Here is a 17,281-nt window from a genome sequence, read left to right as displayed (position 1 = left end):
CTATCTCCATATGCAGAGAATATAGCCTTTTAAAAGTCAACTATATAAGGTCTCTGTGTATGGAGAGAGAGAGAGAGTGCAAGAGAACTAAGTAGTTAACTATTAAAAATAATTTGCAATGAATTAAGGTAAACTAACAACTTTTTAGTTTGGGAAGGCGAATTTTGAAGGGTAACTGTGTCTCATGCACATAAACTAAACTACTTAGAATTTATCATATCACATTTCATTTATTTTGAAAACTGCTTTAAATATGTACTATTATATAACATGATGATACACTGTAATGCTTTAGAAAGTGTAGCAATTGTGAAACCATGCTATTACTGGTTGCTTATATCTATCAAAATATTTTTTGAACATGTTCTTCTATTTTTCCAGGAGTCAACACTTACCTGACATATTACATCATATTTTCTCATAAATACTCCAATGTTTTCTCATCTCAGATTATTTCTAACAATTATCTATACACCTAAATACATATATTGATTGTATAACTTTTTATATTTGAAAGCATATCACATATATTAAAAATATATCAAACTACAGTACATAAATTTCTAGGTAATTACTTGCATTTCAAATCTTCCCAAAGAGTTGAAATTCTTTAACACTATATTTATACATTTTGGCAAACTACTTACTAAATAAGACTTTGTCTTCATCAAATCATACAAATATAAAGTCTATCATGCAAAAGTTCCATATTCCCTGGTTCTTCTTAAACAGTATATAAATAGGCATATAAAATTACAAAAATTAGGATATATAAGCTTTGCAGTGATTTGTCTTCATGGCTTGATCATTTCATTATAGCCTTATGAATTTTGTCACAGTGTCTGCAACTAGCAAAGGCAAGTTAAATATACACACTTGCACAATCAGTAAAGAGGTACAAACACCCTAGATCATGCAGAAGATATACAAGGCCTCATTTTGGATGTTTGATCCACATGACATGCAAGCAATATTGTATCAGTAGTGCTTTTGGAAAAATTTATCAGTAGGGCTTTCTTTTGATGGATGACTTGTGTGCTTTTGGTTTTATTTATTTATTGTTTTGGCCTTCAGCATGCTATTTGTTGCTTTTTTCTGTAGGTGACCCTGAAAGTACGTATGTAAACTGCAGTGTAGAATGCAGTTCTAGAATCTCTGTGGCAGAAAAACATGAAAGAGAGAGAGACAGACAGAGAGACAGAGAGAGAGAGAGAGAGAGAGAGAGAGAGAGAGAGAGAGAGAAAGACGGTTTTATCTCCCATTATAGTCAGTGGTAAAATTTCCTTAAATACATTTTGGCCTTCACTTTCCTTTTGAAAACCTTGCTATGGGGTCTACTCGCCCCTTTGAGAGTACTGCACAACCTTCGCAAGAGATCATTTAGCACTAGTTTCCACCTTGGAGTAGATCTTCCTACCTTTCCAGTCTTAATTCTGTGGGAAATGGCTGCAAATCGATGGTTGAGCTCTGAGATTTGGGGCTCTACTAATTTCCTGCAGTGGTCACCGCGGTTTGCCATCAAGTTTGCTGCTTGGTCACGTGTAGAGTCCACCTTTGGGCGTATGTCATTCAGTTCTGCCTTTAAACGCTATATTCCGTGAGCAAGAGATAGGACTTGAAGTTAGTAATTAATGAAAGTCAAGATAGAAATAGAGAGCGAAACAGAGCGAGTGAGCCAGAGAGAGTGAGAAAGAGAGAGAGAGAAAGTAAGAAAATGAGAGCAAGCACATGCAGAAAATAGAAAGGGAGATAAAACCACGATTGCCATAAAACAGGAGTAAAATGAAAATACATGTGATTTCAGAAAAATAGATCACTGTCCTTAAGTTTGATGCATGTCTATTTAAAATGTTTATTTAGTCTGAGGAAGGACAGGGATGTTTTCTTATGTTTTGCAACTATCATAATGTATTCTATTTAGTCTTATTTTATTATATCGTTACTGAATTTAATAGTTGTGGAATAAACTAAGTATGTGCGCAGGAGGGCAGGTAGCTGAAGAACACTTTTCTATTCCTTCCTGGTACTTTCAAGTTCCTCTTTGTTTATTACATTGAGTGTCATAAGAAAAAAAGTGATTTTCTAACACATACAAATTTTGTGTCACATACAGAGGTACTGAGGAATGTTCTTCCTGACCTGCCGGGTCACAGACATTGTAAGTTAAATAACTCAGACCCTATTATTCAAAAAGCTTTGAAGGAATTTCACCATAAGATGACATCTCTGACTATATATCAAGGGACAATGAAGAGCACAATACAGATCCACATCAAAATAAGCTTCACACAATAGCATAAATGTGTTTTGGGGATAACCTGGAATGCATTTATAGTTTTTCATTAAAATATATTGTAATCTGTGGAAAATATGAAAATATCAGAGGCATAAAAATGAACTGCATAGAAAGAAACATATTTTTTGAGTTTTCTTTAAATAGTAAACAACTAATCAATAAATTTATCAAACATTTCAGCAAAACAAAATACAAAAATGTATTTAAAAGAGAGCTGTTAAAATTCAACTCTACCTATTTAACTGAGAAAGGAGGCATCATCAAATAGAAACAATGTAGTATCAATAAGGTATATATACATATTATACCTCTCATACCCTTATATCAGAATCATTTTTTAAACAAAAGATGATTAAGTTGCCCTTGAAAAAGAAGACAGGGCTTCCTAACAATCAGTTTTGATACTAAAACAAAGAACCCAAAGCCTTGTTTACATGTAGTTAAAAATGAAAACCTCAGTTTTACATAAGCCCAACATTAAGACTAATTACCAAGATTTGGATATGGCTCAGGCAAAAACAAACAAACAAACAAACAAACAAACAAAAAAAACCAGCTGATTGGATTTCAGGTGTTGATTCAGATGGGCTGAATGAATGATGGTGTCAGATTGTTCTTTGTGTTAGACACAAGAATGTAGTACCACCATTGACATAGGCAGAAATTTGCAATATGATTTCAAAATAAATCTTGGAATCTCTTTCTGAACAGAGTTCACATTGGGTATAATTAACTGAGTGATGGATATGAACAGATATCCAGATTACAGAACTCTTCAAAATCATTAATTTCCATTCAAAGGGGGAAGAAAGGAAAAACGGAAAGATAAAAGAAGGAAGAAAGGATTGTTTTACTCTTATTAAGACGTCCTTAGTATCTTTTAGGACAAACATGATTGAAGTAATTGTACAATTTGAACGTTACTTTTCATATTTTATTTGCTACCTTAAGCACGTCTTCTTTTTGCTGGGATTTCTTTTTCTCTGATTCATCCAAAAGTGTGTCAGCCTGAATGATCCACTTTGTGATGTGGTCCACATTCTGGTCAAAAGTTTCCATGTGTTTCTGGTATTCCTTAATTGTACAGAGATATACCATGGTATTATAGGTTAGACAATATTCTTAAAGAATTTTTCCTATGTTCTAAAATTTTTAAAAGACAACAATACAGTTTCATTCAGATTAGTTTTAAGTGGTATTTTTATATAGAATATTGCTGAAATATAAATAAAAATATATTAAAATATTTGTTATAGATATTGAATTAAGAGCCAGCATATACGTGGACTTGAGAAATTTTCAAACACAAAATTATTACTGGTCACTTGTATATCTTTTTCTCGTGACAGAGAAGGGTGTAAAAGCTTCTAGCCTTTTCTCTTACCAACAAAAGATTTAACCACTCTTCTGCTCTTGAGGTGACAGCTATCCAGTTACTATTCAGAAGACTGAGTTTATCTTCCACCAATGTCTCCTTCTTGCCCAAAACTGTTTTCAAGGCCTCTCCTACCTCTGTGATACTCTTCAGGTGCACCTTCTGTTTCTCAATCTCTTTTTGAGTAGCCTGTGAAAAGGATAGCATTGACCTTCAAGTAATATATTGCAGTCTTAAGATTTAATGCTTATGAAATGGCTTTCTCTACGGTTACTATGATTTTGCAAGGTTTTAAACCTGTAACTATGTATTAATGAATCATGAAAACCATACCATATATATTGCAGCTTCATTATTGGGTAACTATGAACATATATATGTACCTAAGCATAATTCATGTCTTATTTTTCATCATACATATTTAATAAACATATTGTTCAACTAAATATACTTATATTTACTTAATTTGTTCATGTAGTGGCTAAAGGCAGACATTTGAAAACCCATCCACAAATAAGAAACTGCCTTTAGAAAATTCTGCAGTATGATGCTACTGTATTTCTGCAGCAGGGATTTTTTAGGCTTTTAGTGCCATGGATCTCTTTGGCATCTGTTGAAGCTTAAAAACCCTTTTTCAAAATAATGCTTTTAAAAGCATAAAACAAAATGCACAGGATTTTAAATGCAAACAATTATACTGAAATACAATATGCAAAACATTTTTAAAATATTTGTGATGTAGTAATACATGTTTTATTTCCTAATATGTTAATTAACAAGATCTAGCATCAGGTCTTTAGGATAATTTCAATGTAGTGATGATGAACATAACTGGTATTTTTAAGTATATACAATGTCTGGAACATGTTATAAAAGTGTCTGTCATTTCTATTAGTGACAAAGTCATGGGTATTTCTATTGCCGGAGTTTGTTGCTCACATCTTTAATTGAAAAAACGCTTACTTTTGGTTTTAGGTGAATAAAAATAAAGATGTAGTTTTCCTCCAACCCAAGTTCACAGACCTTAATTCTATCCACATGCCCTATACTAAAATCTCCTAAGAGAATACCACTATTTCCTAAGAGGTGATTTATACAACATGAAAACAAACACATTTAACATGAAAAAATATATAGAGTATTGATGGAAAAAGTGATCTTAGTACAAATGTTTACTACCTGCTCTGCATAAAACCCATTTCCTGGTACATAGCATGGCTGACAGACAACGTGACTACTCTGCATTCCACTGTGTCTGTGCCTGATTCCTTCCCCGCCTGTCTAGTTAGTCAGCTGTTGGACATTCACAGAGAGCTGAGCCAGAGCCCAACAGACCCTTTCTCCTTTCTCAATAAGGTTAACAGAAGAGACTGTGATTGGCACTCAAGTTGAAAAGCTATTTGCGAGTGGAGCTGATGTCTTGATCACAGAAAGCCAAAGCAAAACAAAATCATTGAGAAACAGCAATAACAGGAAAGTGGAGGAAGCCCAGCTACAAATAATCAGTTAATAAACACACAAGGAGCAACTCTGTAAGGCGAGCCCATATCTAATTTCTTAAAAAAAATTACAGTATGAGATTAAGAAACTAGGTATAGGCTAGTCTCACAGAGTCGCTCTCAACATGTCTTTTCTGTCTTTATAATATAACAAAGTAGTCCCGTGGCTGTCTTTCTGCCACACCATCAGGTCCTGGTGCACTCAAAATCACTTCTCATGCTTTTTGTTTTGATTTTGCCTTTGGCATCAGATAAACAGGGGAAATAAATGAGGAAACAATACAAAAATTTTTATGCAAGACAGAATCACTGTTTTTCAATTCTAAGATACTGTTTTATGTTGCATTTTTTTTCAATATAAACATGCCTGAAATTAAGGTACTTAATGCCAAATGAACATGACAGCTATCATGCATGGGGTTCTTCATATGTAGGTGCTATTTGGTGCACATGGGTGAACTTAGCCATTCATATAAGCAATTTCTTCATTTATCAATCATAAGTGTTGCCTGAGCTCCTATTATATGCCAGTTACTACTGTTGCACAATCATACGTAATTCTCCTCAACATATTTTGGTAGATTATTAGAAGTATCTCATTTGGGTAGACACAGCCTCTTTAGAGCTTGACTTTAGAGTAGACACAGACTACATTTTATCCCTTTTAATACTTTGTCTTCACTCATTTTGTAGTATACAACCTCTATAACCATAGATGTTAGCCATTGTTACTAGGCACTGTGGGATAAAATGGTAAAGAAGTCCCCGTCCTTCAGAAACTTATATTCAAGTATGAGTTTGTCAAAGAGATGGACATATATGTAAATGAGAATTATCTACTTACTATATTCCAGTCTAGTGGCATGTCACTGCAGTTAATTTATTCACAAAGGTAACACTTCACAAAGTAGAAGCTTAATTTATATTTGGATTATTATCTCTTAATATGTCTTCATAAAGATGACACTATATTTTAGCATCAATGTAAAAAGTTATTGTGTACGTAGATTTTTGTTTCTTCCATGACAAGCAATGCAATTAAAGGCAATGGAATTTTCCAAATCTCAGAAGAGATCAGAAAAGTTTTGAACTTAGGGGATAATGTTGCAGGTAGTTCCTGGCTCACAAAAACTATTATGCATCAACATCTGGCCAAATTATTCCAGTTAATTTAAATAATGTCCAGTGATGTTCACTTGATAGGAGCAAAATAGGAAAAGTGGACTAATTAATAGTGTCTTCCACAAAATTATAAATTAAGACTAAAAGATGTTCAAGTTATCACCATGATGAACTTGTATTTGAAAAAAGCAGTGATATGATGGTGGTTTATAAATGCTAATGGTCAAAAGTGATTCATAGGAAAATTTACACTCTGTAAAAAAAAAAAAAAAAAAAAGAGAGAGACCTAGAGTTAAACCTTTATGTATGCTATTCAACAATAAACCAGTATTCAATCATTTGTATGAGTGCTGTTTTGGGTTAGGAAAAAATACTGTTAATTTAGTAGGTTTGAAATTTTTCCCCTTAAATGTGTTTTTAATCCAAGGTACGACTTAAGAAATAAGACTTAAATAAGACTTAGCCTTTAAATACTATGCTGAACTTGCTTTCTGAAGATCTCAAATAGTAATTGACCAATGTATATCAGGTGCCTAATATCTAGTCTGTACTGTGCTATTCACTGCCAGAGATGAGGAAGGAGGTAATCTTTGCAAACCTCACTCTAATCATGCCTACAGTGTAGCTGCAGAGGAAAACTTAAATGTAATAAAACAATTTGATATCATACTAGAAAAAAATCACATTTTTTGGAAACAGATGAGCCATGGCTGGAACAAGCATGAATAACTACAAGGGAGAGGTGACACTTGAAGGTGAAGTGTACCATAAAGCATGGAATGGTTTGGATTGACTAAAGACAAAGTATGAAGCAATGAGAAGGTATGAAAGTTGGAATAAAAGACTGCCATAGAGGAACAGGGAATCCTTATTGTAAACTAAAAAAGAATACATTTGATGAGGTTGCTGAGGAACCATTTTCTCTGGCTCTACTAGTTTCCCATAACAGAAGAATGTCTGCATCTTCAGATGTATGGAGAACCAACCTAGAGCTACTGCCTTGGCCATTCCCTTTATACCTGTACTCATTCCTCTCAAAGGGAGCTACTTATTTATAGGGTGGGCGAGATGGAAAAAAAACAGCTGAACATATATGGCATTTCCTCCTTTTCAAAAGCATCCAATTCTCAGCATACATGCCTTCTTCTGCCTTGTGAGGTGAGAGGTAGAGAGGGTTCTGGAAGATCTACTCTTCTGAAGCAGCAAGTTCAAATTCAATGACTAAATTCACTAAATCGTAACTCAGACACTTTAGGTTTTTCAATCATGTAGTAATGTGATAGCTGCTAGGATCGATTTTAAGGCTGAAGAAAAAGCAAGATTGTGTATACTCAGTTTTAATTTGACCTATGACATGATTGTAAGTCCACCTTCAGGAGACTCAAGAGAAGTTGAAGGCAAACTATATACTTGGCACTAAGGGTTTTTATGATAAAGGGGAAAATGTCTGACATAAGCAAAGTCCAATTAAACTATAAATTGCCACAATGTCTAACATATTATTTATTTTCCATATGTTACTTTGTAACATTTGATAACTCCAGTATAAATAGTCCAAATACTAAGCACTAACTTCCATGATTTCAAACAAATTTGCTGTCTACTTCTTAGCCATAATAATTTGTAAATGCTACTCTAATTTCCCTATTATAAAAGAATGAGTATAATGAGTTAATTTATTCCAGTGAAGTCATACCCCATGTTGATGGGAAGGATGAAGAATGCATTCTGATTCATTCCCCATATCCACAAGTTTAATTGCTTGTAGAAATTTAAAATGGCATGTTAGGTTCAGGGTTCAGCTATCAACTCACTTCACTGATACAGTAGTAAGATGAAAAAACCATCTCCATTGGTCTCTGCTGATTATACCATCAGCATTTTTCATCATTTTTATTTAATGGTAGAACAGTAAAAATTATTGGAACAATTATCTGGTCCCATAGGAACACCTTTACAAATATTTTCCTTCAGGGTAAACAAATGTAGCTCATTTAACCTCCATTCTCTCCTCCACCCATTTCACATTTTAACAAGTTTTCCAATACCTTCCACAAATTTTCTTGGAATTTCTCAGGGACTTATATTCTTAAGATAACTTCTCTGATCTCCTGTTATTTTCACCATTTATTTATTTATTTATTTAATTTCATTTTATTTATTTATTTTGAGACGGAGTCTCGCACTGTCGCCCAGGCTGGAGTGCAGTGGCACAATCTCGGCTCACTGTAAGCTCCGCCTCCCAGGTTCACTCCATTCTCCTGCCTTAGGCTCCCAAGTAGCTGGGACTACAGGCATCCGCCACCACGCCTGGCTAATTTTTTTTGTATTTTTAGTAGAGATGGGGTTTCACCGTGTTAACCAGTATGGTCTCGATCTCCTGACCCCGTGATCCGCCCGTCTTGGCCTTCCAAAGTGCTGGGATTACAGGCGTGAGCCACTGTGCCCAGCCTACTCCCTCTTTTTAACCAAATTTTATTATCTTAAGAGTGTCCTCTTCTCTAGAACCTATCTTCAATCAGCACCACATTTATTTAACTATTCACCTTAACATCATTTCCTTGTAGATTCCTCCCTTTACTAGGACTCAATTAAATTTGGGCTTATTTTAGCTATTCCTTTCTCTTACGCATGTTCCCTGTAATATGAATAAAAGACTGACTAAAACATCCATAAAAGGCATCTTGAGAGGTCCCCTTACCCAAGTGAGTTCTACACTTAGTATTTGCAAATATTATACCATTTCTGATCACAGGGAACCGGAGAGAGTTCTTTTACCTTTTAGCTACGTAACATATTCATGGAAAGAAAAGGAATACATTGCCATATTACTGCAGTTCTAAGATGTGCATTTGTCACATTTTAAGGATTTGGAAATTGAGATGTAACATACAATTTAGGTTTACCTTGAAAGTGGTAGTGGTTTTTTGTTTTGTTTTGTTTTTTTGTTTTTTGGGTTTTTTTTGTTTTTGTTTTTTTTTAAATTCTCAGCAGCTGTAATCATATCAATGGTGCATCACACAATCTACCATGTCTTAAACATGAGGAAATGAGATGCTAATTGCTTTTTCAGCCCCCAACATGACTCTATCAAGGCCAGAGGTTTAGGACATATTTTACTGTTAGGCTAATATGACAGAATAATACAATGATAAATTCAAAAAGAACATAAAACATTAAATAGTGGATTCTATAGCAATATGTATTGACTTTTTAATAATAATGTATTATTAAAGAAGAATTTCATGAAAGCAGAATGAACAGAACAGAAATAACAGCTCTAACTATAATGACAGTGAATAGTGACTCCAATGGCATTTAACAGATGTTCTATTTTCTAAGTAACAGCTGCCTGATGCATTCATTGCACTAAGTTAATGATCTGCTAGTGTTATTTCACTTCACAGATAAATTACTGTGCTTGCTCTTAAAAAAGAAGATATGTAATTTTTCATGGGAATGAGAGTATAACAAACTTTAGGGTAAGTAATAGTTCTTATATTTTTATAGCTAAGAGGAGTGATGAGTTGAGGCAGTTATCCAGATAATCTAGGACCAGAAACCAGATCTCTTTAAACTCTGAAAGCTGACTGTTTAAAAAATATATATACAAGACATGGTTGACTGAGCTGAATTCAGTTCTCATCAGACAACTTGAAATTCGTGGATCTTGTATCACATTATCTAGTGATTCTCAACTTTGCTGAATGAGAGAGCTGGTTACAGTTAGACCAATTAAATCAGAATCTCTGGAAGTGGGCCCTAAACATTGGTATACTTTTCAAGTTTCTTGGGTGATTTTGATGTGCAACCAACGTTGAAAACCACAGGCAAACAGGAAGATGCATTATAAGTTTTTATTGAGTGACAGTCATTAAATTCTAAAAGTAAACTGAAAGCGAAAGGATAATTGAGGAACTAGTAATTGTTCTTCCTGATGTTAAATATTATCAAACTTTGTTTCCAAAATAAATGTGAAAAACACAGTAACTTGTTAAACAAGTGGCTATTTAGACATAGGTTATTCTTCATTTAACACCTTGAGTTAAATTTATTAATACCATTTTTGTGTGCGTGCGTGTGTGTGTGTCTATGTGTGTGTTCCTCTCAGGCAACTCTTGGCATACTAAGACTACTGTTAATAAAACAGGCGGTAGGATGAACATACTATAGGACCAAATTTTTTTCCAGAAAATCTTATTCTACCAGTTGAAATTTTAGATGGCACCATGGATATTTAGAGGTTTAATGGAACTAAATTATTTAACTGAGTTGGAATTTTTGATGATTAAAACAATATTAGAAATAAAATGTTAGTGATTAAATCAGAAAATCATATAGATTAGACTTTGTCAAAGCTTGTATTTCCCAAACGTGATGATCATCAGGGAAGTAAACCCCCAATTAATCACATACATATTTACTTTCCTGTGGTTATATTTTCATGCTCACTTCATATGCTAAACGATATTGGCCAGTAATGAGATATTCAGATTGATTTACTTACACTCAACTAATCAGAGTTATTTTAAGATATTAACAAACAATATATGAAATCTAAAAAACACACCAGTGGGGACAGACTACAGACTGTAATCAGTGATAGATACACAGGTTTTCATTTTATTATTTTAATGAGGACTTACATTGTCTGCTCTTGAAATTTAGCCATGGTTTGTTTCATTCTTACTGTAAATGAGTAGCTTTTTTGTTGCTTTAAGCTTAGATTACTTTAAAATTACTAGAAAATAAGATTTCTTATGATAATCTGGTATAGTGGAAAAAATTGTTGAAATCAGACATAGTATTGGATTCCAGTTACAGTTTTGCTATGTACCAGGACTTGTATTTTTCCATCTATAAAACTGAAACATTTGATCACGTGATTTTTGTTCTAAAACTTGTAAAATTTTAGATTCACATCAGCATTTTTTCTCTTAAGAACTGATTTGTCATTATAATTTTCAACCGTTAATTTGCAGGTTATGTTTAAATAGGTATTTCATAAGTAAGTCCTATGTGTCAGGCAATATCTTATGTATATGGGAAATACCAGTGAGCAAAATAGACGTTTTTCCCTGTCCTTTTGCTGAATGAAATATTATTGCCTACATAACAGTCCAAGAGAGTAGGGGGTATCATGACAGCTCAAGGAACTTGTGCAGTTCCGATATTCAAACTCTTCAGGTGGTAGTAATCTCCTGTAGATTGCCTTGCCATTTCCTTCCATCATCTCTATTCTACAGCTATCAGTGTTTCTCACCTCAGCCTAGAAAATTCCATTAACAGAAAAGGAAAAGTATCTAAACATTTATGGGGTGATAAATGTCACTGTGATGGCTGCCTCGTGGCACTGTTGTTGTCTGGACCATGCAGCTAGCTAGGAGTGATTCATATTTTTAAAATCTTAACATTAATTTTTACCCTCTTTAATACTACTCTGATTGAAGAAGATTGAATTTAAAAATACAGTGAAAGGGCTATGTGGCTGTGGGAAGTTCCAATTAGCATTAATAGTTTAAATTTTCAGTTTTCATCATCAATCTTTTATCTCATTTGTTAATATTCTCAAATGGTTTTCCTCCTGTCATTTTAATTTTTAAAAAATTCTTTACCTTTTAAACAATTTGGCATACTTTTAAAATTTATTCTTTTTTTTTAAATATAACTATAATTTGGAAGCGTGGTCATAGAGTAAGGGCAGACAGGACAGTTTTCTTACTTGCAGCTGTCCCTTCAGTTAATCAACCCTGACCACATCCTAGCTACTTCTGGAAGTTCTCCCATTCTTTCTCTGTGGGCTCATTAAGAATTAGAATACCTAAGATATTCTTGAATTAATAAATCCCTTCAAGTAGATGGTATCTTTAAACATCTTAAATTGTGTCATGCACCACCCACTATATTTTAGAAGGGCTATGCATTCTAGTATCTATGGTTTGGAATGTGTGACTATTGAATTTTGAGCAGGAAGAAAACTTACATGAATCATTCTATTTAGCAAAGACCAATTCTACAATGCCCCTGGCCTATCAAAAGGATCCTAGAAATGCCAAACCTCTGATGCTCATTCAAGAAGACATGGCAAAATTCTAGGGTCAAACAGGGCACTGCTTCTATATTAGCTTTCCTCTAGTTCAGGAGTTTGAATATGTTCTATAAATGTCCACACAGTAGTTGTTCTAGGCTTTATGAGCCATGTAGTCTCTGTCACAATTATTCAACTCTGCTGTTGTAGCACAAAAGCAGCCAGAAAAAATAACCAAATATAAATTGATACACCTCAATGAAGTCTTATGTATAGGCACTGACATTTGCCTTTTTAATAATTTTTATGTGTCTTGAAGTATGTAGTTCTTCTTTTAATTTTCTCCAACCATTTACATAAAAACAATTTTCAGCCCATGGGCTGTAGAAAAGAAGGTGGCTGAATGGATTAGGCCTACCAATTATAGTTCGCCCATCTCTGCTCTCATTTATCTGACTCTAATTAATTTACCTTCCTCTTGGTGAGTTTCTTAGGCGTTGTTCTCTATTAGGAAGCTCAAGAAGTTGGCTAGAGTTGATATGGCTCCTACTAGCTCAGCTCTTTTAATGGTTTCCATGGTAACATTAATCCTCATATTAAGGATCCTGGACCCACATGACTTTGAAATCCTTAGGAGAGTGAATGACTATTAGAAATCTAATCATGGTCACCCTATGAAAGCAATCAACATCTGTTATTTTCTGACTTTTTAACAAAAGCCATTCTGACTGGTGTGAGATACTATCTTATTTAGGGTTTAATTGGCATCTCTCTGATGATTAGTGATGTTGAAGATTTTTTCATATGCTTATTGGCCGCTTGTATATCTTCTTTTGAGGAGTGTCTATTCACATTCTTTGTCCTGTTTTTAATGTGTTTTTTTTTATTTTTTAATTTCTTGTTGACAAGTTTAAGTTCCTTATAGATTCTGGATATTATTCTTCTGTCAGATGCATAGTTTGCAAATATTTTCTCCCATTCTGGAAGTTATCTGCTTACTGTGTTGATTGTTTCTTTTTCTGTACAGAACCTTTAATTTAATCAAGTCCCATTTGTCAATTTTTGTTTTTGTTGCATTTGTCATTGAGGTCTTGGTCATAAATTCTTTGCCTAAGCCAGTGTCCAGAAGAACTTTTCCTAGGTTTTCTTCTAGGATTTTTAGTAGTTTGAGGACTTACATTTAAGACTTTAATCCTCCTTGAGTTAATTTTTATTTACGGTGAAAGGTAGGGGTCCAAGTTCATTCCTCTATATATTGCTAGTCAGCTATCTCAGCAACATTTAATGAATAAGGTGTTCTTTCTCTGTTGCTTATTTTTGCCAACTTCGTCAAAAATCAGTTGGTTGTAGGTGTGCAGCTTTATTTCTGAGTTCTCTACTCGTTCCATTGATCTATGTGTCTTTATCTGTAACAGTATTATGCTGGTTGGGTTACTACAGTTTTGTAGTATATTTTGAAGTGAGGCAATGTAATGCCTTCAACTTTGTTCTTTTGGCTTAGGATTGCTTTGGCTATTCGGGCTCCTTTTTGGTTTCATATGAATTTTAGAATTGTTACACAATAGACCCATGTAACAAACCTGCACATGTAACCCCTGAATCTAAAGTAATTTAAAAAAGAAAGTAATCGAGAAACAGAGAAAGGGATATGGAGCTTTTTGCACACTTGTCTTGTTTACAAAAAGGGAAATAAGATCATTTTCAGACGACCTTCAGTTCTGATGTTACCTCACCCAGTGACTTACAGATCTGTCCTCTCTAACAACGATTCTCTCTGAATAGAAGTGATCTTAAGGATAGCAGAACATCACTGCTGCCACACAAACCGACCATTCACAGGCTAACTTTTGGTTCCACTTTGATGAAAATTCTCAGTTCTCAGTTTGCGCTATTCATTCCCTTGACTCTATTTTCACACAGGAATCATTGATAAGAATCTGTCAATCATGCTTCAACGTAGACAATAAAGTAAAAAAAACCAAAAAAACAAAAAAAAAAACATAGAAACATCCTGTTTAAAAACTGGGAAGACAGTGTTCCTTATTCATCTTGCTGAAATTAATCTGCTAGGTTCCTGTCCTGTTGCTCAATCAGGAGAATCTTTGGTCAATGCTTAGCCAAACCAGATGAACAGTGGGTATGCTCTTTTGAAACCAGTAATTCTCATCAAGTAGGTGTTCTTTAATTACTAAGATTTTTCTGACAGAACCTGGCTAGTGGGGTTTCCAAAAGGAAAAATCCCAAGCATTTGGTTTTGTATGTTTTCTTATGTTCTTATATGTTATTTTAGACACATAGTATACCAGATGTAATCATTACTTCTGTATGCATAACACATCTTAAGGAATGAAATATTACAAATATCATTTAAGCGTCCTGTTCACATCCCACTCAATTCTTTTGTCTTTCCTCATAGAGATAGCTCTTGTTTTGTATTCAGTTTATATTACTTCCCACACATGTTTCTGCTTTTACTATATATTATATATAACTTAATAATGTATATTTCTACATATTTTATCCTTTTTGTAAATGGTATCACCCTGCAACATTTAAGGTGTTTCCAATTTTACTATATTTCTCAAGAAGCTTGACTTTTATAACACCTCTTTCATCATTTTAGGCAACCTTCCCCTTCCTTTTTAAAGGGGACAGCATTAGAAAATAAATGGTGAATTGCCCCCCTAAGCCTATGCCCAGTTTATAAAGAACATAACTGATATTTTGGCCAGTATAAGAAACTCTCCTGGCCGGGTGCGGTGACTCACATCTGTAATCCCAGCACTTTGGGAGGCTGAGGCAGGTGGATGACCTGAGGTCAGGAGTTTGAGACCAGCCTGACCAAAATGGTGAAACCCCGCCTCTTCTGAAAATACAAAAAATTAGCAGGGCATGGTGGCGGGTGTCTGTAATCTGAGCTACCCAGGAGGCTGGGGCAGGAGAATCGCTTGAACCTGGGAGGTGGAGGTTGCAGTGAACCGAGATCGGGCCATTGCACTCCAGTCTGGGCAACAAGAGCAAGGCTCCATCTCAAAATAAATAAATAAGAATAAACTCTTCCTTTCAGTATCTATTTGGTTTCCCTACAAGTTGGAATAATTCATCTCAATGCTAGTAATACTGCTCTGAAGGTGCATGCGGCTGACTTATTAATTCTATGTATTTTATGGTAGGCCTAAATGATAGCTCTGATGGGACCTTATTTAGAATTTCCGTGGTACTGGAAAACTGCTTTCACATGGACTATGGCTCCATAGATAGGTGATGAAATATTATTAAATTAATTAAATAACACAAACTAGTAGGAAATGGAGAAACAGCAAGAATGCCTGACTGCTTTGGTGGTCACCAACATAGTTTATATTATAGACAATGCATCTGGGGCCTGCCCACAGCCACAGGAAGGAGGTGAAATGAGTATAGAGAATCCAGTTATTTTTTTTTTTTCTCATAAAAACTCAAGTGTTAGATCATTGTGGAAGGGCTTGATTTGATATGACAGGGATTTCTGATAAACAGCATTGGTGACACGAATACAATAAGCCAGACCATGGAAGACTAGACTGATTATCTGATTTTAACGTTAGATTCATTTTTCTCAGCTTTGTGATGTATGAAAAACTGAATTGAACTTTAAATATCCTTCTACTTTTCTAATTTAGGATAGGAAAATTTCTCAATTATATAACATGGTTAGTTAAAAACCAAAACCCTAAAACTTTTGTGTCACATGAAGACTTTATGAAATCTATACTACTATAGATTAGTAAAATCTATATTGTTTTTAAGGTGACTTCTGATTCTCCAACTGGAGCAATACCTCCAAATCCTTTGGTAATTTTGATCTTGAAAAGTGAATTCTAGTTTTCTCAAATCATAGGAAAAACTAGTACATTTAGACTTAGTATTATCATTGACCACTACATTAATTTTCATCACACTCAGTACTTGATACTTCATGCCCCCTATAAAACATTCTCACTTCACCTTTTGATTGCCATCATCAAGAGAGTACTACTGAGCTTTATTTTCAATAGCTTTTATAGCTAAAGTAATAGCCCAACTGTGTTTTCAAATAAATCTATTCACTGAGAGATTGATACAGGTTCCTAGAGAAGTCAACATATTTTGAGTTGTTGATGGTGAGTTTTCTTTCTTCAATTATGCTTGGCACGAAAAGGCTCAATAGCCAATTTCTCTGTGACTGGTTCAAACACAAAACTCTATGTTAGCAAAAATTTTTAGCTATTGAAGCCTTCTAGTACTATGACATACACATGAATATGAAACCCTGCTTTCCAATTACATATAGGGCCAAGTATACAAATGTGTTATCAGCTAGAAACAATCTGGCTTCTTTCCAGGAAAAAGATACAGAAACATTTTTTTCTGTATTCAGAGAAAATAACTTTCAAATCTCTGATGCCTAATTCTACTTAAAAGCTCAGTTGCAGGAAAGCATATTCACGAAAGGTTACATGATGTGATAATTACATATTGCATACCTGTATTAAAATCTCATGTAATTCGTAAATATATACACCTACTATGTATCCATACAAAACTAAAAATTAATAAAATAGAGAATCTAAGAATCTGAAAACAATTGCTAGAGTACTTTAGACTTCTGCTCCAATATTTTTTCCTCTGATAGAATTGCTTTTCCTGAATGGCCCTTTAGCACTAAAGTTTTCTATTGCATGGAGCCATGTTGGTAGAAAAAAAATAAACAAACATTCTTATTGTTTATTATAAGAATATTAATCAGCTTGTTATCACCTTTATGACCCTCCCATTTATTTTCTTCTGGCACTAAGTTCTAGCAAAAAGCTAACATACTACTAGTAAAGTTAAAATTATTTTAATTATTATTTTAATAATTTAGAAACTTTGGGTCTCATAAATATGTTTACCTCTTGGTTTTGTCTGTTAGGAAGCTTGGTGTCAATTTGTGACTTTAT

General features: G+C 34.1%; 1 protein-coding gene across 1 annotated transcript in view; it reads right to left on the bottom strand.

Moving 5' to 3' along the window:
- Window positions 1-17,281, bottom strand: part of DMD (dystrophin) — a 2,174,064-nt gene that overhangs the window by 1,296,630 nt on the left and 860,153 nt on the right. The window contains exons 35-37 of the mRNA XM_031660704.1: window positions 3,681-3,860; window positions 3,242-3,370; window positions 1,418-1,588 (exon numbers count right to left, since the gene is read on the bottom strand). Of these exons, the coding sequence (XP_031516564.1) occupies window positions 1,418-1,588; window positions 3,242-3,370; window positions 3,681-3,860 (480 nt within the window). The remainder of the gene's footprint in view (window positions 1-1,417; window positions 1,589-3,241; window positions 3,371-3,680; window positions 3,861-17,281) is intronic.

Source organism: Papio anubis, chromosome X, assembly GCF_008728515.1.
Source record: "Papio anubis isolate 15944 chromosome X, Panubis1.0, whole genome shotgun sequence".
Lineage (NCBI taxonomy): Eukaryota > Metazoa > Chordata > Mammalia > Primates > Cercopithecidae > Papio > Papio anubis.
This window is presented reverse-complemented; position numbering and strand designations above follow the sequence as displayed.